The sequence below is a fragment of the Atractosteus spatula genome, chromosome 28, assembly GCF_055471065.1.
Source record: "Atractosteus spatula isolate fAtrSpa1 chromosome 28, fAtrSpa1.hap1, whole genome shotgun sequence".
NCBI classification, from domain to species: domain Eukaryota; kingdom Metazoa; phylum Chordata; class Actinopteri; order Semionotiformes; family Lepisosteidae; genus Atractosteus; species Atractosteus spatula.
Genome location: NC_142733.1, coordinates 5,163,936 through 5,189,715, shown reverse-complemented (window position 1 = coordinate 5,189,715; position 25,780 = coordinate 5,163,936). Strand labels below are relative to the sequence as shown.

At 48.3% G+C, this 25,780-nt stretch overlaps 2 protein-coding genes across 5 annotated transcripts in view; one reads left to right on the top strand and one right to left on the bottom strand.

Annotated features, from left to right (window-relative positions):
• The window catches only part of pip5k1ca (phosphatidylinositol-4-phosphate 5-kinase, type I, gamma a), a 55,045-nt gene extending 42,617 nt beyond the window's left edge, over positions 1-12,428 (bottom strand). For 2 of the 3 annotated variants that reach the window (XM_088907420.1, XM_088907419.1), the window contains exon 1: positions 12,000-12,428. In XM_088907420.1, the coding sequence (XP_088763546.1) occupies positions 12,000-12,132 (133 nt within the window). In that variant the 5' untranslated portion in view covers positions 12,133-12,428. The remainder of the gene's footprint in view (positions 1-11,999) is intronic. The other variant, XM_088907421.1, reaches the window with a different exon arrangement.
• Positions 12,429-16,566: 4,138 nt separating this feature from the next.
• Positions 16,567-25,780, top strand: part of tjp3 (tight junction protein 3) — a 30,088-nt gene continuing 20,874 nt past the window's right edge. The window contains exon 1 of one of the 2 annotated variants that reach the window (XM_088907591.1): positions 16,567-16,677. Coding sequence is in view for 1 of the 2 variants with exons in the window: in XM_088907590.1 (XP_088763716.1) it covers positions 22,219-22,242 (24 nt within the window). In the remaining variant the exon portion in view is untranslated. Of the gene's footprint in view, positions 16,678-21,943; positions 22,243-25,780 lie in introns of those variants that run through there. The other variant, XM_088907590.1, reaches the window with a different exon arrangement.

Below are 25,780 nucleotides of genomic sequence, written 5' to 3'. Positions count from 1 at the left end.
TGGGGCAGGAGTCCAACTCGAGCTCCGTGCCTCTAGGCCGCAGTCTCGAGCTGCACTGATGTCGCATCACATCATCTGTTTTTCTCAGCGTTCTGGCAGGGGGCCGCCGCACGCACAACATATAGTTTTTTCAAGATTTTTTTAAAAGGAAAAAACAAGAGAAGCCTGCACTTTGGATCTTCTCAAAGAACAGTTAGTCTGACATCTTCAAGAGACTTGAAAGGCCACTGTGAACCCCAGGCTTTCCCCCCACGCACTCCCACACAATTAAAACTTCCACTGGGTCCTATATAACGACCCAGTAAAAATGACATTCCGCCAGTGCTGGTTGTCATGGTATTTCCAACATGGAGGTCAAGAACTCCAAAGGTCAGGTCATGTGACACTGTCATCATTAATCTCAGGTCATGTGACGTTGTGTTCTTTAATTCCTTTCTGACAAGGCATATTGAGGACTAATAAATGCACGGTTAAGAAGTCACTCTGAGAAAAAACACTCCAAACCGTAAAATACACAGCGAAAAAAATCTTCTCTTCCCCCTTTACTTATGTAATAAGCTATAATGTGACAGTTATATAACATCCAGCATAGCTAGGGGGATACGGGGGCTGCCAAGCTTCTGTCTGCAACAGTTTCTAACATGGAAAAATAACATTTGATGCTACTGGGCAGAATCAGCACCGCGCACTGAACTTGTCATCAGAAATGACATCAGCCATGCAGCTCCCTGAAAGAAAGGAGTCTCTAATGAGAAGCCCAGTGCGCCAACGCCAGACTGAACTCCAGACAGGATCCTCACGTACAAGGCGAATCCCAGCAGGCCGGAGTTAGCATGACTGGTTTGCTTGGTCCTGTCGGATGTCTGTTTGGGTTTATGAAGTGGGATGGGCGAGAGAGAGCTGGCTGTACAGTACTTGGGAAGAACCGCCTCCTTTGGGTCTCCACAGCTGGGATTCTGGGTAAAAGGGCTGATCTCTCAACCCAATCTGCCCCTCTGCGTTCACCCATCTCAAGCTCCACCGACGGCTACGGCTTTCAGTAACCACAGGCCGCGGTCTCAGGTAACCTTGGCTCTTTCCTTGCAGTAACAAAAGCAGGCAGAGCCTATTGAACAACAGGATTATACTCCCACTGCTTCCCAGCCCCAGACAATTAAATTTTAACTAGGCATCCTCTTCTGACGCAGTGTGACTCACACGGGCTTAAGCCATTTCTGCCGAAGGGGCCGATTTAGCAGGCTTGATCTACAGCAGGCAGGTGACACGCTGATTAACAAGTGGAAGCAAGAGGCCACACCGAGCTCGGAGTGAGAACCCCGTTTAGCGAACACACAAACACGGCTTGGGCTTTGTTTCACTCCAATGTGCCCAAACTCTTCTCTCCCGTAACAGTTAGGATTTTTGCGTGCCTCCTTACCTGATGCCTCAAGATACCCAACGACATCTTCTTAACTTTTTGTTTTAAAGCAAGAATCTAACTTCCAGCTGCCCAGCTTGCCTTTTCCCTGGGTCTCCTCTTTCTGCTTTTCAGAAATCCTGTCCTTCGAGTCTGAGACGTCAAGCAGCAAAGTGTCTCTATGGATTTTCAAACACTGAGGAGGAAGAGGAGAAAAGAACCACCAAAAAGCTCGACACAGTTGTCACTCATGACCTCCCACTGTGACAAGTTCCATTGATCTCCGTTTTTCTAAATTACTGCAGATATCCGAGCCAGAGCTCGCTCAGTGTGCTGTTAGATTCAAACCTGAAGAACTCAAATATACATGAAAAAAAAACACTTTTAAAAGATATCAAGTTTATTTACAACTCCATAAGTCCACAAAAGCTACAGAACAAGGGTCATTTTTAGTTGGTACAGAATATTTACACAAGCAGACTTCTAAGTGGCTCCACCAGGGAAGGCAGTTATCTGAGAATGAGTTGAGCTCTATGACCACGGGTTCGAACCTGGGTCACATCACTAGATTCCCTGAGTGTCAGCACACAACTGTCTGGTAGGGAGGAGTGGTGGCTCTGAGGCTCAGGATCTGCGCCTGTGGCTGGGAGGTTGCCGGTTCGTATCCCACGGCCGGCAGAGGAATCCTACCCCGTTGGGCCCCTGAGCAAGGCCCTTAACCCCAGCTGCTCCAGGGGTGCCGTATAAATGGCTGACCCTGCGCTCTGACCCCAAGCTTCTCTCTCCCCGCCTGTGTGTCTCATGGAGAGCAGGCTGGGGTGTGCGAAAAGACAAATTCCTAATACAAGAAATTGTATGTGACTAATAAAGTGATCTTGTCTTATTAGACTGAGGCACTCAGTGACACAGCGCCACCCCTGTGGCCACCTTGGGGATTGCATGAGGGACGCACCGCTCCTCCAGTACTGAGCTGTGCTGCCTGGGATGTGTTAAAACACAAGCAGGGGCAAAGCTGGGCAGGTCAGAGGTCTCACAAGTGGAAACTACAGTATTTAAAACCAAGAACAGGAGGCACGTCTTTATCCAGAACTGCCCAACCATGTTGTTGAAGTTGATGGCATTTACTAACTGGAATTAACTAACAATTAACTACTAACTGGTCTAGATGGACCTAATATTCTCATCTGTAAACTCTGTTGTATAAGCACACAATTTGCGAATCCACATCGGATAGACAGAATATATATTAGAGATGTATATATTTAGATGAGCTCACTGAGTCATTTTAATGCTGTTGCTTCGGCAATTTTCAAAAGACGAGCACTTCAACGCCCAAGGACAGAGAGACCGAAATTCATCTGGCAATCCAGTCACTGACAGCAGGGCTGTCAGCAATCGATCTGCAGAGATGTGCAATTGCGATCAGGTCCACAAAGGAAGGCTGTAGTACTTCATCAAGCCAGGCAGAGAAATCGAGGCAGAGAAAACGCAGATGACTCCTGAGCCCTTCTCGCTGCTTAATCAATGCGGCTGCCTGCGCACATCTCAGTGGGATGATATTTGTAAATTGTGACAGAAAAAAAAGAAGGCAAAAAGCTTAGTAATTGTTCCCATGGGCCATTACTATCAGAACTGAAGATTGCACCTTTGGTTATTGCTAGAATAAACCCATCCAATGTCTTTGCAAGAAGGAAATGCACTGCTTTGTAAACCCAGCTCCGCCCCCCCACCCACACACACACCACCATCAAAGGTTAAAGGTCAAGACAGATTAAGAACAGGAAGGACGATCAAGAGATGGGTCTTAAATTTTGCAATTAACCACTGGGCCTTTAATCTTTGGTTAATGCCCGGTACAGCAGACTGGTGCCCAGTTCACAAGTGGGGCACACCTGCCGGCCGTTATCAGCTGAAAGAGGAATGAGGAAAAGAACCCATTTGGGTGAACCGTTGCAATCTCAAGTTCTTTGGAAAGGGAAAATAACCAAGAAACTCGAAAGTAAAAGCATTACAGTGCAGCATGCAATGCAGCAGTCAGGTTCCTGCGCCAAACAGCCACGAGCTCCAGCCATCAGGAACACCTTGTGCAGCCCAGAGGAATAAAACAGGTTTTTTTTTTGCTCCCAAAACAGGAAAGCACCAGATCCCCATCTCATTTCCGGAGAAATTTGTTTAGTCTTGTTCCCACTGTATAAACAGCTAAAGATAAAACACAAAGAACAGGCACAGACAGTTCCTGTCATTCACACAGACACACACAGACACACACAGACACACACAGACACACACAGACACACACAGACCGCAATCACCCGCAGGCACACGCTCACAGCTCCCCATCACGTGGGTGCAGAAGCAGAAGCAAAAAGACAGGGAGGACAGGAAGAAGGAGAAACAGCTCAGTCCATGTGAGTTAGGTTAGACTGGCATAAGGCAGGAGGGAGGTTAGTTTTACCCTGCTGATGATGTGATGTGTGACTGCAGCAGTGATCTTGCTCATTATAAGAACCGCAGGCGTCTGTGCTTGGCTGCGAAGCTCCCATCTGCTATACGGCTGAACACCTTAAAGTCACAATCCTCCTTAAAATGTGCAGCCTGCCAGCTTAAACTTCAGTCCAGTGGTCAAAAGCGTAGATGTGACCCCTGGCCTCTCTGGTGGCCCTGCTGAAAGGGTCAGAGGTCACCAAGCGGACATCCCGCTGCCCCAGACGTTTTCCCCCCAGGCCCCTCTCAGCCAGGTACTGCAAAAATACCACCCATATGGAAAACGCTTTCTAGCTTCCGATCGCCGTCTTCCCCCTCGCAATTTCTCAACACCGCCTCTAGAGCCAAATCAAAAAACACCACCGCCAACCAGCCCATGCTGTTTACCAGGGGGACCCCGAGTTACGTAATCCCCAATTACGGAGCACGTCAGTTTCTGCCCTGCTCAGCACTTTCGGTGGGTGTGGAAGGGGGGTGGGTTGCAAAGGAGGATGACTGCCAGCTTCACGGGAGTGTGCGCGCGTCGAGATAAGGCAGGGGAATTCTGGGAAGCTTGACGGCGAGGTGCTGGGCATCGTTCTGAAAGGGGGCGTCTCGGGCGACGGATCTAAATGGTGCAAAAAGAGCCTGGAAGCACACTCATTTGTGCATTCACAAATGTGAGTAAAATATCAGCCCTGCTGGGTTTCACAAACATTTTTTCAAGAACGCCCCTTGTTAAAGGAGGATGAGCTCTTTCTTTGCATCTCAGATCTCATCTTTTGAATGCATTTCATCTTCATCGACATCCTCCCACCACTGCTGGTTTTGGCACTGATGTGACTGTGTATTTCAGAGACGGCTCAGCTTTTTCCCATTTTGCGGAAAGAAAAATGAGCTTTTTGCTTTTATGCAATTCTGATATTCATGTCAACCCAGATTCTTGTTTGATGGGCAGAGGATTTGTGAATACTTGAGACTGCCTGGGCTGTACAGAACACGCTAATGTCCCCACCCAGATAGCCCTTTCTATCTGAGCTGGCCTTTTCAGCCTTCACTGTACTGCACCTGGCTCTGGCCGACAGCCTGTTACGTGCCAATTTCCCACTAAACTTTGTTAAATCCAGAAGTCAGATTGCTTTCAAAAATCCCTTACTTTAAGAGTGGCTTTCCAAGACAACTTTGCAGTCATGTCTTTACAAATCAAAGTTCTTTCTCACTGACTGTCAGAATTTCAGTACCGTAGAGCACCTACGAAAACTCACTGGGAAAAACACAAGAACCCAGCTATACAGCCCTTCACCAGCTTCGACACCAAAGAAATAGACCCCCCCCCCACTTACGGAAAATTCTCTCAGGCTGTTTGAACTGGTGAACTCCAGTGGACCGAAGCCACTCCACCGCCATTGTGCGGCCTGGTCTCTGCATGCATTCCGACTGCCCTGCGACTCCGCCTTCCTCTCGTCATCCTGCCTGGCTTCGACAGAGGGAGGGTGGTCGCCCGCGGTCTCTTCCTCGCCCCCCCCCAACGACAGCCCGATTCACGCAGGGCACTTGATGCAGGCCGGCCCCCTCCGCTCTGTGGGTTTCGGCGAGGTGGGCTGCTGCTGGGTCGCGAATGGGCACGAGGAGGGAAGGCACGAAGGCCCCCCACTCGCGTCCCACCGCACAGATGGGAGCAGGATAAAAAAAAAGACAACGGCAATATGAAGATCCCACTGCGCGCGCCACAGACCAAGCCATCACACACACCCATCTTAGAGCCAGAGCAGGTTCAGCTGGACGTCTGCTGCTCCCCAAAATGCAAGGCTACAGCTGAGGGGAGGCCATTCGGATCTTGCCCGGCGTGAAGCCGAAGTATCGGCACCAACGCTACTGGCTGGGCCTGCCGCCCAAGAAATCATTTTTCCGTAAACGGGAAACGGAACGGGCGACATAAATCTTCTCGAGCGGGCTGTGCGCTGTCCATGTGGCTGTTCTCCTGTAGACCTTCAAACAAAGAGATGGCCATGCCTCATGGGGCACAAAGGCATATTCAGAGGGTAGCCGATGCAAAATAACTAGAGACCCCGAGGCATTTGAAAGAGAAGACAAAACCCAGCCTCCACCCAGGCGATCAGGAAAAGCAGAACAGCAAACACTCACAATAGGAAGTTGTGCACTGACACAGGAAACACACCGACCTGCACAGTTTCTTTTCACAGTGTGTTCTTGTTTCTTCTGGGGTTTTATTTTTTGTTTCAAAGAGAGAGAGAGAGATAGAATCTAAAGACCTTCAGTTATTTCTGTAAAGCTAAACAGTAAGATCAAAACCATAGTAACCACACAGTGAAAGGGAGTTCTACAATTAGTCACTATTTACACACCCACAGTGTTACCGTCTTGGCCTCCAGGGCGAATCAGCATCTTCCCCTCAAATTACATAATTACAAATTATTTCATTCAGTTGACTCATGTCTTTCGCCAGCCAGCACGTTGTACAGTGTTGTGTGCAGCAGACAGGTAGGTGACTACAGGACAATTTTCAAAACTAGTCCAAAGACATAGAGAGCATCAATGCATGACCTCTCTGATGTGGGAATGGTTTTAGAAATCACAAGGAAAGGAGGCAATATGTCCCCCTTTTCGTACTGTCCAGCAATTTTCTCATTTTCACGTTTTTGCTGTGAGCCATGGGGCACGACACCAGTTTTTAAAAATAAAACTTTTGTCTGTTGGTTACGGTCCAGTTTCCCCACACTGTGAGGCACAAAGCTTCACGAGCAAGACCCAGATCTGGCGTCTCACCGCCAGAATGTCTCCCACACGGCACCCAGCGATCAGCGCGGTGGAGCAGGCCGAGCGAAAAACAGAACGATTTGGAGCCAACGCACAACCCCCCCTCCAGTGCGCTCACACAGCACGTGATTCGGGGACACAAGCCTCCGATAAAGAACAGAGAGGTCCCGGGGGTGAGCTCGCTTACTGAAACAGCCATTCATTACCAAGCTCGGATTTCTAAACCAGCACACAAAAGATCAGTTCATCTTGCTCATGCACCCCTGTCCAGTGGATTTTGGCAGTATAGTGGGGGCTGCAGAACAGACACTTGAGATATTTGATTAATTTATTTAATAACAGCGGGAACCAATACTAATAACATAAGGCCTGACCTTGACAACTTGACCATGTAGCCTATAGCTAAAGGCAAACACAGCTCCGGTCATAAATCTCTTCAAATATGTTAACTAATCAATTGCACATGTATAATCACGCTTGTAAAACATTAACTGATGTTGCCTGCAGGCAGAAGCTCATATACAGTCCCCAGACTTTACCACCCTATTACCCATGGAAACACCAGAGCAACACGGACAAGGACAGCAAACAATCGTTTAGCAGTGCGATCCATTTTTACATTTTACCAGGCACAGGCTTTTGAACACTGCGGGCAAAAGAGCACAATATATAATACAGAACAATATATGCAAAACCAGATCATGAACTTGAAAGCTCCAGTACGTGGATCTGTTCATCAATCTTCTGCTCATAAAACCTGAAAAGGCCTGCAGCGCCAAGCAATGGCAGTTTGATTAGCTTCCCTGTCGTAGCACTGCTCCAACAGAAGTTCATCTCGCTTCAGTCGCAACGCAGAGGCCTTCAACACGGACTCTCCCAGACAACAGGTGAAGCACTTGAGACGGAAAGAAAAAATCAAGGGAGGCTGATCGATCAATCGTTCAATCAATCTACAAAGGCGGGTTCAGCATCCGCCTTCCTTCTCTGTTCTCAAGGCAGCACTGTGTGGGCTCCCAGGCAGAGCTCTCTGGGAAAGACAAGTCACACGGCCGTGCCTGAGGAGGCCCGTGGAATTTCTCTCCAGGTGGCTGGACAGAATTCACCCGGGCCTCGCTTCAGTGAGCTTTGTTTTCCTTGACCGGGGACAGGTAGCTCAGCTGTAACACGAACCCCCGCTCCCTCCCCAAATCGACCAGCTGATTAAAGACTCTTTGTTTGGATGCGTCCTCTCGCTCAGTCATCTTTTCTTTACCCCCCAGTGTCATGGCACTGCCCAGCACCACACATGAACAAGGCCCCAGGACCGGTCTAGAAACACCGGTCACCAGCTGGCCTGAGAGATCACCGGCGTGAAGCTCTCCCTACCCCCAACCCTCCCCTTCCCCGCGCTCCAGGCACGCACAGTGCCCCTCCCTGGTCAGCAGATAACTCCGCTACACCCCAAACCTGCCTCCTCAAGCAGGACAGAATCCTGCAGGACACCGGTAGCAAGCACGGTTCTGCTGTGATCCGATCTTCAGCCGGGGCACAGTCCCTAGTGGGCCCAGAGCCACGCGGCACCAAGACCGCGGGGAATTCCACAAGAATGGATCCTCTGCCGCTGCCAAGTTCTACACTGTCTAGATTTCGGAGGGCGGTGATGTCACTCCTGTAACTAGCTTAGCATGCTGAGCCCTGCCACACATGAACTGTAAGAGAGCCCAATTTGTTAATGAAACCCCCCCGACACGAAGCAGAGTCCTGATGCTCGTATCTGTAGAGCATGCTCCATCGCTCTATAGGAGAACCCCAGAACCGAACTGTGCTCAGGGCTCTGGACTCCAAACCAAACACAGTGTAGTTTCAAGATGCCATTATGGATAGTACTGCTGGACCACATTTGACTCCCCCTCTCCACCCAGATGTAGAAACAGCTGTCGCAGCGCTGTGAGGAGCTCGCGTCCACACAGAGGGACAGTCCTGTACTCTCAGTCTGCTTAATGTTACTGAAACTGGGATAAACACTGAGACGACGAGCCACTAGCTCTCAGTGTGGACTCTTATTTCGGCCTTTTACTTGCTTCACACAAAGGAAGCGGAGAAGCAAAATAACAAACCTTTAGAAACAGGAAAATCGATAATTAATAACGTTAATCAACTCAATATGGAAAAGGTCCCAGAGGAGAAGGATGCGATGTTATCACACTGAGGGGAACAGGTGTCTCTCCCTCACTCACTCTGTCCCTTCCAGCCTGTTTAACAGCTGCTATTATCATCAGAACAAAAATAACTTTCTAAGAGCCCATTTGGAGTCCCTATTCGAGCGCCCTTGACCTAGGCACCATCAAAAAACGTTAAATTAAACTACTCATTGCAGAGATAATGAATCGGCTTTCTGATACTTCGGTCCAAAAGCACTGAATAAATAAGGAGCTACTGCTGTCGGGCCTAAGTGCCTGGCAAAAAAAAACACTGGAAGAGATCCTGGCGTCGTGCGAGTTTTATTCAGAGAGCAGCCAGGAAGCCGGCTCCCTCTATCTTTCTCTTCTTCACCCTCGTAGAACGACAAACCGCTGCGGGGGCTCCGGCGGCACACAGCTTCCACGCCGGGCTGGACCGCGGGAGTTTTTGCAGAAGAGGGCGGCATCGATCAAGAAAAGAGCGAAGAAGAAGCGTGTGAAACATCAAGGCGGATGGGGGGCCTCCCGGGTGTCCGCCGCTCTGCACCGATCTATATGTGCACTGATTCATCCCTGCTGCAGGGGCGCTCCCGGGGCACCCGGACATCACGCTCCCCGATAATTATATGGTGCGCAAATAGCACATGCATTACGGTTCAAGCCCCCGGCCAGTTTGAAGTGCCGCAAGAGGCTGGAGCACGTTTAATGACCCAGGAACGAGCACGGGACTGCGAGCGAGCCCGCTGGTGGAGCCAGAAGCACACAATCGCACAAAAACCGACTCGATGTCAGGCAAACGCTTTCCTCCTCTGCTCGGCCTCCCCTCGCTCTTCATATCTGGCTCCACAGCGCACTTCGAGAGCTAGGGACCCTACTGCTCCAGTTGAACTGGTGAATCCTAGCTGAAGGGTTCGGAAGCAGACGAGTCCCAGGCACACACACAGGGCAGACGGGAAACAAACTCATCTGGATATATGGATTAAAAAACTTATAGAGGGAACCCGCTCGAACTGCAGTAATCTGAGCCCAGATCTCTCCGACAGGAGTATTTGCCCCGTCAATAGAAATCAGAAGGAACTAGCCATGCCATCCAGTGGTGATTTGGTGATAATAATAATAATAATAATAATTAATATGTAAATCCCTTATTCTTTTAACAGCCCTTTTGTGGACACTCCACTCAAAGTGCTTTACAGGTCATGGGGATCCCCTCCACCACCACCAGTGTGCAGCCCCACCTGGATGATGCGCCAGTCCGCTCCCCACACACCAGCTCTCAGTGGGGAGGAGAGCAGAGTGATGAAGCCAGTTCAGAGATGGGGATTATTAGGAGGCCATGACTGGTAAAGCCCAGGGGGAAATTTGGCCAGGACACTGGGGGTAACACCCCTACTTCTCGAGAAACACCCTGGGATTGTTAATGACCACAGAGAGTCAGGACAGGTTATTGGCTACTGGAGGTTGCCAGCTTCTTCCAGAGCGCCGCTGCACAGAGTGGGCTCTGTGGTTCTGCGGACAACAGCGACAGTCCACTACTAATCAGACAACAGCAGGGGGTCCCCTGTATTCACACCAGACACGAGTCCGAGCTGTACTGCACACCCAGGCCTGAATGCAACTTAACCCCTAGGAACAAGAGCAGACTCCCAAGAACCGCAACAGGTCAGGGGCTGCACTGTGTCAGGGAAGACAGCGGTCACTCGGCCTGGCTGACTGGCTCCATCATCACGGCTTCTATATCAGGGACCACAAACGTCACCTCGTTTTGTAAAACACTGCACTACCGACGTTACGCACAGTGAAGTCAGCAATCTGAACAGCTGCCTGTGAAAAAAGCAGCGAGGCTGCTGGGTTTTTTTTAAAGGCGGATTTTTAAACGAGACTGATGGTTAATATCGAAATATCTGCCCTGGATCTGTAGTGTCTTGCCAAAAAAAAAAGCAACCTCTAGTCTCGGCCAGTTTCTAGACGTGCGATTTCACAAAGATGAGCTTTGATTTATCGTCATGAAACTCGAAATTTTTTTTTTTTGGGGGGGGGGGGTCCGTGCGACGCGACCGAGTTTTCCCGTCGCGCGGAGAAAAGGGGGTTACAACGCACCCCCCAATTTCCGTGATCCCCCAAAAGTGCCGACCCAACCAACAGCTGTCTTCATTTAAAATACAATGATCAAGGAGTTGAATCAGCAGTTCTGAAGCCACTGTAACTAACGCGATGGAGATCCGCGCTAACTTATCTCACACAAAAAAATGACCTTAGTGAAGGTTATCCAGAGAACCATGGAAGAACGAATTTCATATTATTAACGTGCAATTCTCCAATTTACCAGGGCTCCAGAAAAACAACAACAACAACAACAACAGATAACGACGACGGTAAATGAGCCCTAATTCCGGTATGCACTTCACACCACGGCAAGCCTTCCCTTTCGGCACCATCGCTCACAGTAACTCGGCTTTTACCGGCTCGGGTCGCGGCTGCCATAGCTACTTGTGCGAATTATCACCGCGTTAACCCCAGTTAATAACATCACATCACGCGTTTATTTCAGGACGCCAGACGGCAAGCGCTGCACCTCACGTTTCTCTTCGGGCGAAGAGCTGCAGACGCCGCCGAAGACGAGCCTCTCTGTTTTTTTTGTGACATTTGCGACGAGCGGGACCGCTTATTCAGTCACCTCAGACGGCCACAGCTGTGGGCTGGGAAACTGGGGGGGGGGGGGCTGTGCCGATATTATTTCTGAACCCCCCCCCCGCGGGCGAGCAGGCAGCTCGGAAGCGATCAAGCCAGGGGAGAGGGCGATTAGCGCACGGATTAAGCTCCAGCAACATCTGGGCGGAAAACTCTGGGCAGCATCGCCGGACACCCCGTCCCATCTTCTACAAACAAGCGAGGCTCCGGACAGATGCTTTCCTTTCAATTCGGTATCGGGTGGGCTAAAATCATAACCCCCACCCCCTCTTACTCGCTGTGCATATAGCGTTAACAAAATACGACCCTCCGCTGCAGTCAAATGACATTTAATCCAATTAAGACGTCCCGAGTTAACCGCTGCAATGATCGTACCGCACAGCCCCAGCAAGGAGTCGTCACGTCGGTGATAAACATCGTTGCCTTTTTTTTTTAAATGAAATTCACCCCCCAAAAGCAACCCCTCCGGGCGTCGAGCTGACAGCTCCGCAGAAAACAAGCGGCACTCCTACCGGTGTCCCCGGCGTCCATGCCGCAGCTGACCCCGATGACCGCCTCAGTCTCCTCCGGCGCCACAGCCCCCGAGAACGGCTTGCCTTCCCCGGCCTCGGCGAGGCTCGCAGCTCCCTCCGCCCCGGCGTCCATTCAGGATCCCGACACAGCCGAGCAGAGCAGCCCCCCTCCAACTGAGACGATGGCCGTAGAGGCAGCCTTTCTGAAATCTCTCTAAAAATTAAGGGGAAGGGGGACTTGGAGAGTTCCCACGCGTACGGCAGATGGGGAACACGGGGAATGAGACATAAGACGCGAGCCTCCCGAGGTGCTGTTGTACAGGTCTTCTACATAAACCCGACGCCAGCCGTGCAAAACAGTACCATCAGCGCCGGGTGCTGCTGTTTGTGTCTCTCCTCCACCAGTCTGATTCTCCCCCCACTGCACTCCATGGGCAGCACGTCACGTATTCCTGGGTAGGCAAAGACGCCGCGCTACGTCATCGCACGAAGAGCCTGTGTGCAGCGATGACGTCACTAAGCCTGTTCGATCGATGATGTTCCAAACGCTTTAGAAATGTTAAAAACGTAAGGCTGGGTGTATAGTTGTTAGGTTTATTTTGAGCTCAAACAACTAATACTACTAGTACTACTACTACTATTATTATTATCATTATTATTATTATTGTTATTATTACTTGGCTATCACGTATTTATTTTCTTGTGTGTTTATTGTTGTGTACTACCGGTTGTAAATTGTTGTGGATTTGTTGTGTAGTCATTATTCATTATTTACCGTTTTACTGTCATTATTTATTCTTATTTACTGTTTTGTAATGTACTGTGCATGACCTGAGAGAACAACATAAATACGCACCCTAATGTACATATGTCAAAATAAACTATTATTATTATTATTTCTGTCCTGGCTTGGGTTTACAGTAATTCCATTACAGTGCTTGAAAAGCTAACTTCAATGTTCATTCATTGTCATTCTTTTATAGGACAATTTTTCCACATTACTTCACAGAAATAGCACATTACTTCACAGCAGCTCTCAGTGTGAGGAGAGCAGAGTGATGAAGCCAGTTCAGAGATGGGGATTATTAGGAGGCCATGATGGGTAAAGGCCAGGGGGAAATTTGGCCAGGATGCCAGGGTTACACCCCTACTCTTTTCGAGAAACACCCTGGGATTTTTAATGACCACAGAGAGTCAGGACCTTGGTTTTATGTCTCATCCGAAGGACGGCGCCTTTTTTACAGTATAGTGTCCCCGTCACTATACTGGGGCATTAGGACCCACATGGACCGCAGGGTGAGCGCCCCCTGCTGGCCCCACTGACACCTGTCTGTTTCGACCCATGTGTTATAATCTCTGCTATATTTGAGTGAAGGGGTTCCGTTAGTGTTAAGAACTGACCTGATCCAGCAGTTCAGTCAGTACATGCTTATCGTCTATCCAGCTCTCTTCTAAACCACTGTATCCGATACAGGGTTACAGGGAAGCCAGAGCCCATTCCAGCAAGCCATGGGCACAAGGCGGCGTACACCCTGGATGGGACACCCATCCATCAGGGCACACAGACACACCCACTCACACCAGGGCCAATTTTCTCCGAAGCCAGTTAACCTACTAGCATGTTTATGGCCTGCAGGAGGAAAATGGGGGAGAACATGCAAACTCCACACAGATAGCAGTGGTTACCATTGTGGGCACGCAGCACTGGGGCCCTGAGTTCAGGTCAGGACCTGGAGCCTTCCTGTATCTTGATGGGTGTTATTCTGTGGAGCTGGGATGGGCTACCTAGCTCCTCGAGGCTATACACTAGCACTATAATTTCTGTATGAGTCTGGATGGGTTGATAGTGCATTTCAGGAATGTCCCCAGCATAGCCAGTGCCAATTTACTGTACACAGCTGGGTGACTGTGATAAAGCCCCAAGCTCAAGAGTGTCAGCAGTATCTGCACTGCAAGGTTTGGAGTTGTTTTAAATTACCATCCGATTAAGCGATCGGAGTGCTTCTCCACATAATTAGCTCAGGAAGGTACAGTAATTAAGATCAGAGATGGAATAGAAATCAGAAGATCCTGTGTCCCACGTGGACTGGAGTTGAACATCTGTACTGTAGAGGTTGAACAATTAACTACCCGACACTTGGCAATTAAGTCTGCTGAATGAGAAACACTCATATTAAGGGTCTCTGATGAGAGTAAAAAAAAAAGTCCTGACGTCTCTTGAAACGCCAGTGTGCACTTACTAAGCACGTCCAGGTGGAAACCACGTGAGTATAAAGGTATAAGCTCACACATTGATTTCGTTTGTCTTTCTCTTACTGCCGGGAGACGCCCTGAGCGGCTGGTATTGTTTGGCGCAGTGACAGTGTCACACGGGAGGCCGCCCTCGTTTGTAATCCCAGCATGGACCAGCCCCGGTTTCGGGCTGACAGCTCATCAAAACCCCTGACGTGATCAGGAGGAAGGGCAGCCAGGATAATGCCCCAGTATAGTGACGGGGACACTATACTGTAAACAGGCGCCGTCCTCCGGATGAGACGTAAAACCGAGGTCCTGACTCTCTGTGCTAATTAAAAATTCCAGGGCGTTTCTCAAAAAGAGTAGGGGTGTTACCCAGGCGTCCTGGCCAAATTTCCCCCTGGCCTTTACCCATCATGGCCTCCTAATAAGCCCCATCTCTGAACTGGCTTCATCAATATGCTCTCCTCCCAGCTGAGAGCTGGTGTGTGGGGGAGCGCACTGGCGCACTATGGCTGCCGTCGCATCATCCAGGTGGGATTGCACACTGGTGCTGGTGGAGGGGATCCCCATTACCTGTTAAGCGCTTTGAGTGGAGTGTCCAGAAAAGCACTATATAAGTGTAAGGAATTATTATTATTGTCCTGTGGCTTCACAATAAATAGGGCTATAGGTTTCCCCTTTCCGCTCCCTGCAGACTGTAATAGTCTGACAGCTCAAAATCGATAGCAGTGGAATTGAGGTCGCAGACTGCGGCGCAGTGCTCTCGCTGGGATAGAGACTCTCACGGGCTCAGCGCGTATGGGCAAGGAGAATCTCATTGATCCTCCTGAAGCCTAAATGAACATCGATCTCGACGGAACGCACAGATGCGGTTGATACTGGATTGCGAGTCCATTTTCACAGTCTTGTGAAGCGATTTAGAGCGCGTGAGAAATAATTGCGTTTAAGCCACTTAATTTAATTTGGACGTCATAAGCATAAGTGACGCAGCGACGAATGGACAACATCATCATGCGTTTCTACACCCTCATTGCAATATTAGCGTTTTCTAAAACTGGCAAAGAGAAAACTACCTTAGCTTTCCAGCAGAGGGTGCTGTTGGGATGTTTTCTTCAGAGCCGCGCGCGTTTCTCTCTCATGTCGCTGTCTGCGATTCTGTTATTCCAAGAATGCGTTTAGTCTCGTCAGGGTGTACCTTGGCAGTACCATGTTTTTTTCATTACATTACAGCTAATCCTTATGTAAAACTGAGAATGAAGAGGCAAAATGTTTGAGATGAATGAGAAAATACATATATTATTACATAATAATACATTATACAAAAATACATTATTTATATTTATACGTTTAGCTGGCTATATTCCCGTTGGTGTTGGTGCTAAAACGTGCAAATTAAAACCTGCGCAGAACAGCGATACGTGAAGATACATTCACCTCTATTACATTACTAAGGTGCAGAGTTGTACAACAGGTTGACTAGATTCATTCTGGAGACACTACTCCGGATATTGCGCCATAACTTGGACCAGCCCTTGTGTGGGACAAAGGAGCGCGTAAAACTTAATTCCACGCTGAAAAGTAGAAGGAGAAACACTTTGTAAGGCCAGAGAAAGCCCAACAGACGAAATTCTGCGTCTTTTTAAAATAATGAACAAAACTGGGGTTGTCTGAAGTTGGCATTTATACAGTATCTGACGCACCTATCTTGACATTTTAATTTCCCTGAATATAACAAGGACGACTTTTGTCAACTGAAAGCCTTCTTCCCGTCTCACGTTTTTCTTTTCGTGCGAGTATTCACAGGAGAAAAAAAAACTCCCACATTGCAGTTTTTACGCCCACTCTTTGCATTTCTCAGTGGATGTAGTTCTAAGTCACTTTGTACGAGATCATTCTTCCCCGAGCTCACTCCTGGGCTCGTAGCACATTATCTATGGAGTTTGCATGTTCTGCTTGTGTCTGGCTGGACTTTCTGCGGTCTCTTCCCACCCCCAAAAGACGTGCTGGCTATATGAATTGGTGTCACTAAATTCTGTCCCCCTAGAAGGGAACAGTGTCCGTCCGGGGTGTAGCCCCAGTTTGCGCCCTGTGTCCATGTCCTGTATAACGTTCCCGGCACGGATGGTTAGTCCCGCTCCTGTATAACATTTTTACTCCGTGCCTGAAGAGTTAATTCTTTCCACGCCTCAAGCATGTGTGTGTGTGTGTGTTTTTCCTTTCCCGTCATTAATGATTGGCCACCTGTAAGGAAATGCAAACACGAAGGTCTTGGATACCTGGCAGCTTTAAAACCTCCCCTTTAAGGACTCCACTCGATCGCTCAGTCGATTAAAAGGGTCACGGGAGACGGATTCCGGAGTTTCCCCACGGGTGATCCTTGCTCTGCGAGTGGAATTGAGTGTTTATTTACCTGCGCACCTCGCGGCCACGCACCACACAGGTGAGTTTTCTTACTTTATTTTTGTTCCGAGTAGCTTACCTTTTTTTCCAGTGGTTTTGTCTGTCGTTTCGCCCTCCGTGCGAAACCTGGGTATTTCGGTACACCCGAAACGCCATACCAGCACTGCATGTGTGTATGTGTAAATATCCGCAGGGAAAACTATCCGGTATCACTCCTGTGCCTTAGCCGAGGTGTTTATTTTCTTTCTCAAGCGTCGTTTCAGTACCTTGTCCGCGATGAACTGCTTTTATGAGTTTACAACCCCCGTGCGATTAATAGACCTGGGCAGTTTATGATGTGTGTGTGTGGATAACGCACTGGGGTTTCGTGTCGTGGGTGTCGAAGTATTCCTGAGTTGTCGCTCTGAGGGTGATTTCCTCGGGGTGGTTCTTGTGGACCAAGGCGTCCCTACAGTTTAGGGAGTTTTTCCAACAGGAACAAACGCAGACCTGGGTACTTTATTAAGGTGATTCAGATCAACACGGCGCTTGCCGTAAAAGTTCCACGGGAGTATGAAATGTTCTCCACAACGTTTATAGCAGCAAGTCACCTTATAAATGCGACAGGCTAAAATCTCGCCTCATCTATTAAAGTGCTAGGATATGAACGTGCTTAATCTGGGCAACTGTATATTTTACTTTTATGTTTTTGTCTTTCTCATCATACGTGACCGTCTCTTATTTGTTAATAGTTGGGTTTGTGTTGTGAAGGTATTGTCTTACTGGCCTGCCAAGCAAATTTCACATCAGGGACAATAAAAAAAAGTAAGTTTCACAGGCTTTTTTTTTTTCTTTTGAGGAGATGTCTTGGCACATCTGCAGCCGGTGTGAAAGTAGAAATGTAGGTTGAAGGCGGATAGGTGCATCATGTGGCCAGTCACAGTCCAGGGCTTGTTCACTTACCAGCCCTGGACAGAGCGTTGTCGTGGGAGTTGAGGGTGGTTCAGTCTGCAGCTGTAGGCCATCGCTGGGACCAGACTAGCTGTCACACCTGCTGCCAGAAGCCAGAGTACTGGCCGTCGCCTGCACCCTGACGAGGTGAAGGTGAAAGTGGACATGGAAATGGAGAGGGAGCGCTATGGCAATGTCCTCTGGACCCCCCGTTGTTAGATACCAGGGGCTGTCCCCCCCCCCGTGTGAGTCACAGCCTTGGCCGGCTCGCACCCTTGGGCTTCTGCTGTCTGTGCCGATGGTTCTATCCCATGAGGCCCGGGACTGCCGAGCTCGTGACGCGCTGCTGGGCTCGCAGACAGCCCTGTGGCGGGATAAAGACCTGCCCCAGACAGCGCGCTTCTCAGCAGGCAGGATGCTGACTGCCGAGCTGGGAATCCTGGGTGTGGGTTGTGCCTTGTACTGCGTCTGCTGTCTCCAGCACCCCGTCTCTTTCGTGTCCGTTTCTGTCGTGAGTGCACGGCAGTATTTTGCGAGACTCGCATTTTAAGCGCCACTAAACCCTTCACCCCCCCCCCACCACCACTGCCTGAGACTCCTGTACTGAAATCTCAAATTGGGGGGGGGGGGTTCAGGTTATGTCGTAAACAGATTCTTGGATAACGCAAATCTTCTTGCCTGCTGAGTTAATACCCCTTACTGACCTGTTGTACTGGCGAGTGTAATCCTGGACTGGCGAGTTCGAGTGGAATGGCTTTTATGTCGAGTTGTGATTAGCAGGTTTCTATCTTATAATTAGGAATACGTCGTTTAAACTATTTGTACAACTTTTGCAAATGCCTGAGAACAACCAGTTGGCTACGGGTGCCAGGTTTTGGTGTTTAAAAACAGGATTTTGAGACGCACTCCCACACACACCCTTTGATTCCATCAGCTTTGTTTTTTTTTTTTAATTCTGGAATGACACACTCTCGCACCAATCTTTAGAATGAATTAGGCCGGAGGCTGAAGGGAGACGGTCTCCAAATTCTCATCGTCTCGTTGCGCGGACCTTTGCCCTTGTTTTTTCTCCCTGTTCGCCCTGCTGTGGGTCCGAGAGAGGGGCGGGGAGCAGGGGCGTCCTGCTCGCGGTCCGGGACCAGGGAATGTGGAGCTGGTCTCCGACTCGCATTCTCCTGGACTCGTCCTACTGGTTCTGCTGCTACAGCAGGTTCCTACCTGCCCGCGTGCCAGCGACTCTCGCTTTCAGCTCAGTTTCGGCTCAGAAATCCCCTGAAGTGCATTTTTTTTCCCCCCTCCTTCTTCTTCAGCATTAAATATACGTTTCTGCTTTCAGCGTTGTTCTTGGTGAAAAGGTTTAAAGCCCTGTTAAAAAAGACCGATGCTGTAATTGGAGAGGAGGCTAGTCTCTGAGGCTCCAGTGCTCTGTGAACACGGAGGACTGGCGCACGTCTGACCTGGAAACTGAGCGAGGTCTCGGGTTCACATCCTGTCGACTGTGCAAATACCTCTTGTCATTCCTGAGCAGCGGTGAGGGCCAGGGGGCTTGATTTCAGTTCCCAGGTGACTCTGTGCTTGTGCACCGCCCTTAGACTTAAATTGCACTGGAAACATATGGCCAAAAATTGCCATATAAATGGACAGCACTGATTGAAATCTTGTTTTCAACTGACTTACCTGCCTATATAAGGGATTGAAGAAAAACTCTTAAGGGGGAAGACTGATGCGCAAAGGAGGCTGGTATCTGTCTTAGCAGGGTTGTAGCCCCTGGATGTTTTGTTCTGAGTCAGATGCATTTCACTTCTTTGGAAGCAGAGGCTCGGAGACCGGGGAAAGTGTAATTGTAGCCTCGGGCTGGTCTTGGGAGTACGGGGGAGACTGCTTGGGTAAATACCATGGGACTGTTGACAGTGTATTTTAATACCGTCCGGAACTGAAAACCAGGAAGAACGGGCATCTCAGGATTTGCAATCAGTCGAAAACCGGCATCAATCCTATCCCAGGATTCACAGCAAGTAAGAGATTTGCTAAGAAGGTGGGGAATTCTGCCTCAAGCACCTCTTTATATACAAACGATAGGAAAAAAGAAACTATATCGGAGTTTTTATCTTGAGATAGGAGGTTGGTGCACCTTGGCTGTCTGCTGATGAGTGTTTACACTTGGCTATGCCCTGCCTGCATTTGTCCATTCTGTTATTTTGTGCTAAGTTATCTCTAATTGATTGGTTTTCAAGGTTTTCGTTACTTCCTGGCGTAACTGATTTCTCTGCTTTTGTTCTGTATCCAATATGTTCCTGTAGAACGTTACAGATTAAGTGGGCCTTTGCATTTTTACAAGGTCTTTCTGTGTTTTGCGAGTCTCTAAAAAACAGAAATATGGAGCTGCAAATTCAGGGCTTTCTGGAGTGCATCAAGACCTAAAATTAATATATAAATTCACGACCGGAAAATCACAACCTGTATATGACAGTGAAAGCAGTTCTTTTATGAGAACTGGTGACTTCTGTCTGTGTGACTCGCTTGTTAATTATTTATCAGTACTGAATAACAGTTATTTAGATAATTGAGGAACTGCTGGCAAACATTCTTTTTAAGTAGTTTATTGTACCTGCACTGCTTTCTTACTGCAGCGAAACCTTTCAGAGCGCATTACACAGCAACTTTCACTATTAATTCCAGGAGTTCCAGGCTCTGACCAATCTGCATTATTTCATTAGGTTTGAAATGGTTAAATCTGTGAATGTAGTCTTTTTTTTCCTCTCTCTCCATTTTAAGATATTGCAGGTTATTCTTTGCTGCTGCTGTATTTTATTCCCGTTTGCTGAGTCAGTTTGATAGCGAAACCTACCAAACAGGCTGTTGCAATGGTGAAACCATTCACATGAACCTTTTTCATTTGCCTTCTGCCTTGTATGTTACCATCAGTGGCTCAGACCATCATGGATATGCTGTATAGGTGATACTCCAGCATGCTATGTTAGGTAATGTGTGTGAGAGAATAGTGAGCATCATGGCAGTATGTGATTTTTCACCATTTCCGCACGAGAAAGCTTGTGAAAGAAGGAGTAGCGTTGAGTGTCGAAATTCAATTCTTTTAGAGTGTCAAGATCAAGGTTTCCAGGTGAAACAAAATCCATCCCCCCCATTTTCTTGGGAACCCAGAGCCTATCCTGGCAAGCATTGGGCACAAGGCAGGGGACACCCTGAAAGGGACGCCAGTCCATCACGGGGCAGACAGACACAAACGCCCACACACTCGCACCAGACCCATTTTCCCAGAAGCCAGTTAACCCACCAGCCTGTCTTTGGATTGTGGGAGGAAACCCATGTGAACAAGAGAACATGCACACTCTACAGGGATAACATCCTGGGAGTTGAACCCGGTGCTCCAGCACTGTGAGGCGGTGATGCCGACCTTTGCACCACTGTGCTGCCCCTGAAACAGAATGTTTGGGTGGGGGGGGAAATGCAACTATGCTCAGTCTTGGAAGCACGAGTGTGCATAAGTGGTGGAAATCCCAATTCCCGCCAGCAGGTGTCACAATAGCACCACCTCGATGCAGCATTCAAAATACCCCACAGAGCATTACAGCCTGAAATAGGGTGCTGCTTTTCTCTGAAGGACAGTAATAATAATAATAATGATAATGTTGCTTTATTAGCCCTATACAATTTCTTGCATGAGGAATTCATCTTTTCACATACCCCAGCTTGCTCTCCATGAGACACAGACACAGACAGGGAGAGAGAAGCTTGGGGTCAGAGCGCAGGGTCAGCCATTGTACAGCACCCCTGGAGCAGCTGGGGTTAAGGGCCTTGCTCAGGGGCCCAACGGAGTAGGATTCCTCTGCCGCCTGCAGGATGTGAACCGGCAACCTTCTAGTCACAGGCACAGATCCTTAGCCACAGAGTGGCTGTTTGACATCATAGCTCTTTTCTTGATTTATATAGAACCTGATTCTTGCTCAATTGTTTCTTCCACCAGTAATAAACTTTAATTTGATTTTTTTTTGCTTCTTTATTCATTGATGTTAAGATTAAGAGGGCTGATGACTAGATCAGAGGTCTGTGTTTAGGTTAAGGACCTGGCCATTAGTCCCGGGTAATGATTATCCAGCATTCTGAAGCCTGGAATTCCCTTCGTGAATGGCCAGTCAAGTAGTGTTAATTAGTTATATCCAGCCCCTCCCTATATACCATATTAGTTATACCTGACTTTTCTTAAGGTGGCAATGCTTTTCCATGAGGCACTGAAGCTGTGGCTTATGCCCAGGTGAGTTACCTCCACCTTAAAATGTCCACAAACAACTATCAGTGTATGAACAATACTGGGAGGAGCTCAGGGCCTGGATGAGAGAATTTATTTCCCCCCAGGCGAGTGCCTGGTAAACACAGTTTGGCTTTCACATCTTTCACCTTTTACTCCCAGCAAACTCAAAAGACCCCCTTTACACCCTGGCGTGGCTGGTGCAGTCCAGTGGACGCGGACAAGGACTCGGGAATGAGCTCTCCGGCTTGCTTCCAGGCTCAGGGGGAGTAGTTGTTGGGATGTTGTTTTAAAGACTTTTACAAACGGAATATGGCATGCCGGTGAAAACTGGCCCACATTTAGAGGGGGCGACAGCTTGATGAAAAAGGAATTAACCCCAGGATGGCGGTGAGGTTCAAGGATGTGGTGAGTGTGTTTTGTCTGTAATTGTTTGCGTTTCTACTCATTCTTTAAAGCAAATAATTCACTTGTTGGGGGAATCAGAGGAATCCTACTCCGTTGGGGCCCCTGAGCAAGGCCCTTAACCCCAACTGCTCCAGGGGGGCCGTATAAATGGCTGACCCTGCGCTCTGACCCCCAGCTTCTCTCCCCGTCCGTGTGTCTCATAGAGCTGGGGTCTGCGAAAAGACAAATTCCTAATACAAGAAATTGTATATGGCCGATAATCTGTTAAAGTGAGACAAGGGGGTGTGGAAAAGGAGCTCCTGGTACCGTAGGTCTCCTAGCGCTGGCTGGTGTCCGTTTCCTTGGATATCTGTTCTTTCAGTCTCTCTTCTCCAAACACTCCGTCATATGCGCGCATGTTATTTCGGAGATACAAGCAAAGATGATTCAGAACCAGATGCTTCCTGCACCTGGACAAAGCATTCCTTCCAGGCAGAACAAAGGGAAAAGGTCCCCTGTTATTGGAGGACAAGCAGCAGGCAATGGGAGTTACTAATGGGAGTTTTGTGACTCCTGTTATCTGGGCCTTGTGTACACTCAGAGGCTTGCCTTTGCTTCTCAGTCCCAGATTTTCCAGTGTAGAGCAAATATTTGCAAGCTCTCAACCATGAGCTGTCACCTTTTGGAGGAGAACCTTTTAATGGCTACAACTGCGACCCTGATGTATTTGTCCTATGAAAACCTCTTTCAGTAAATATAGGTCATGAAATGAAGTCGTCCTGGAAACTGCTGTGTATTCAGTTTGATTGCAAAGATTCGTTCCACATCGGGGTTGGGCTCCTGTGTGTTGAATTGTTTTTGGTAAATGGTGGAACTTTGTTTCCAAGCTGGTGTCGTTCCTGTCTGGCACAATCTGGAGGTAAAAGGCTTTCAGCCCTGAACAGGTGCAGTGAAATTACACGTGTAATCCATCCGTCTGCTGATCAGCGCAGGTTTCTCTTTAGTTTTTAGGTCTCTCCTTCATGGGCATGTCTGAAGTCTTTTAAATGTGACCGTGAAGGTAAAACTGACCTTGGCCCTTCGATTGTCTCTTTTCCGGATGTCCATGGTTCTTCGATGAGCACTGACGGTCGATTTCTCATGTGCAGCTGCTGATCCGTGTTCTGGCCTTGGTCTGGCATTGCCTTAGCTTTTTTTAAAAGACCTTAAGAGATCAGGACATCGTGTGCGTCTTCTTCCCTTAAGTGGTCTGTTGTGCGACTGAGCTTTTTGGGAAAGGTGACAGTAAGAGGAATCTTGTGCAGAGTGCTCCGGAAATGGAGCTGTGTTTATGCGTGCAGTCGGCTTCATCCTTCGGACGGTCTGCCCGTTGCAGACATGGCTTCTTGTGAACAAGCTCAGTGCCAAAATGCTTTGCATTGCAAATGGGGAGCAGTAAAAGAGGAATTTCACATTACTCTAGTTGTGGTGGCAAGTATTCTAGTCCAGCCCAGGTCTGATGGGGATGAACCTCCTTATCGTTGCGTTGTGGGTGAGCTTGTAAAAAAAAAAACCCAGTTCATTTCAGTTTCATTCCCCCCTCCCCCTGCCAGAGGTACATTAGAATCCTGTGCCACTTGGTTTGGAGTACTATTTGGAAATACTGCCGCATCTGGGTATTTAACGAGCAGGAAGAATATAGAATATATACAGAATAAATACATTTGGCTTGCAAATGAATCCCCGATTGGTCCCCTAAGCAGGAAGTGAACTGTTGTTCTCTGTGGCATTAAAACCCATTTTTCCCTGTAGCAGAGAGTAAAAATAAAAGAATTACCTCATAAAGCAACAGGCACACAACAAAGGCATGGTTGGAATTGGTGGTGTACTAAGTCTTGAAAAGTAGAAGGAATCTGGTGGTGAGGTTATTCTGGGGCACAAACACTGTAGTTCTGACTACAAGTCCTTGAGGATCTGCCCCTGTGCTCCAAGGGCAGGCCTGCTTTCCTTTGGCACTGATCTCCCCGATGCAGTCTCTGGTAAAACGGGGTGGGCTTGCCCCCCGTGCCAGGCGAGCTCCTGGGCTTCTGGCCTGCGCCTGCCCTCACTCGGGAGATGGGTAGAAGCTTTGATGTGAAACCGAGCTGCGGCGAAGGTGGACCAGCCCACTTATATCTGAGCCCAAATTGGGTGGGAAGCATCATGTAGTTTGTCACACTGGATTTCGGTGCAGTAAGTGTCTAGTGAGCAATTGACTATAGGGGCAGTAAAGCAAAAGGAACTCATTCATAACTTTTAAACAACAATAAACTACACAGAACTATCAAAGCTTCAATAAAAAGCAGACTCAAAGGAAAGCATGATCTTGGTATTCAGGATGTGGTGAGAAAGCAACTGGAGGCCATATTATTCATTTTGATTCCGTTTATCCAAGCAAGATCCCAGAGTGCTTCTGCCACTCTTATTGCACAAGAGGTTTGTGTCCTTCAGCCCCTCCTCCTCTCCGTCAGGGCACCTCCTCCCTGGTGCTGGAGGGCACAGAGGTCTGTGTTCTCCACCTGCACACTTTCCGTCTCGCCAATAGCTGAAAAACAGAGATTGGAAGAAACTGGCTGCACAAGTTAGAATTCCTGACGCAAGGCTCTGACTGAACTGTGTGCTCATTGCCATGTTGCCATGGCAAAGGGCGGTCTGTTTTGAGGAAAAACAAAGTCCTGAACAACTCTGGGCGAAACTCATTCTTTCAGAACAGCCGTGCTCCTGGATGAGTCTTGTTATTTGCCTGTGGGCTATATAGCCTTGGTTGTGGCAGCTCTCCAAAACCATTGAGTGACTGTGCACGAAGGGCAGCACTTTCCCTTCTGATTTTATGCTGCTGCTTCATTGTAGCTTTGCATCCCAGGTTATTTGCAAGCGGAATTGAGTTCATCCTGGCTTTCCAGGCTGCAGATGGCAGCATAACAGGGATGGGGACCACGTGCATCCTTTGTGTAGATTGTGAATGAATGAGGGCATGAGAGCTCACACTCTGTTTATAGAGTGCCCACTCTACTTGAGATAGTTGCTGAGGTGAACTTCGGTACACAGTGGCTTAAGTAGCTGTTGTTCATTTAGCTTTGGTAATGAATACATTTCTGATATGTATTCTGATAAACAATCCTGATACAGGATGGTTTCTGAAAAGCTGGAGCTTAACTCTACCAGTAATGGGCTAAATAACCCCAGCTCAACTGATACTTTTTGAGTGCATGTGTCTCCAAAAGCTAGGTGCACTCTTAAGGGTCACATCCATTGGAATGTTTCTGCATTATATTCTAATGCAACAGTGAGATTTTAAACCAAATGTAATGACATCTGCTGAAAGATATCTGTGGTATGTTGTAGTGAAACATGGGTTGCAATTATAATGTTATTTTGTTTGCTTACAAAATGAGTTGCGTATTAGTAATGTGATCAGTCAGTAAAATGGAGCTGTCGCTTTGTGAATGGATTCTAGGAGTTTGAAATGTACTGATGGCTCTGATTAATGCGAAAGAGAAAGCATGCCTAGCCTTACACCAGTACAAAAACAGCAGTTTCA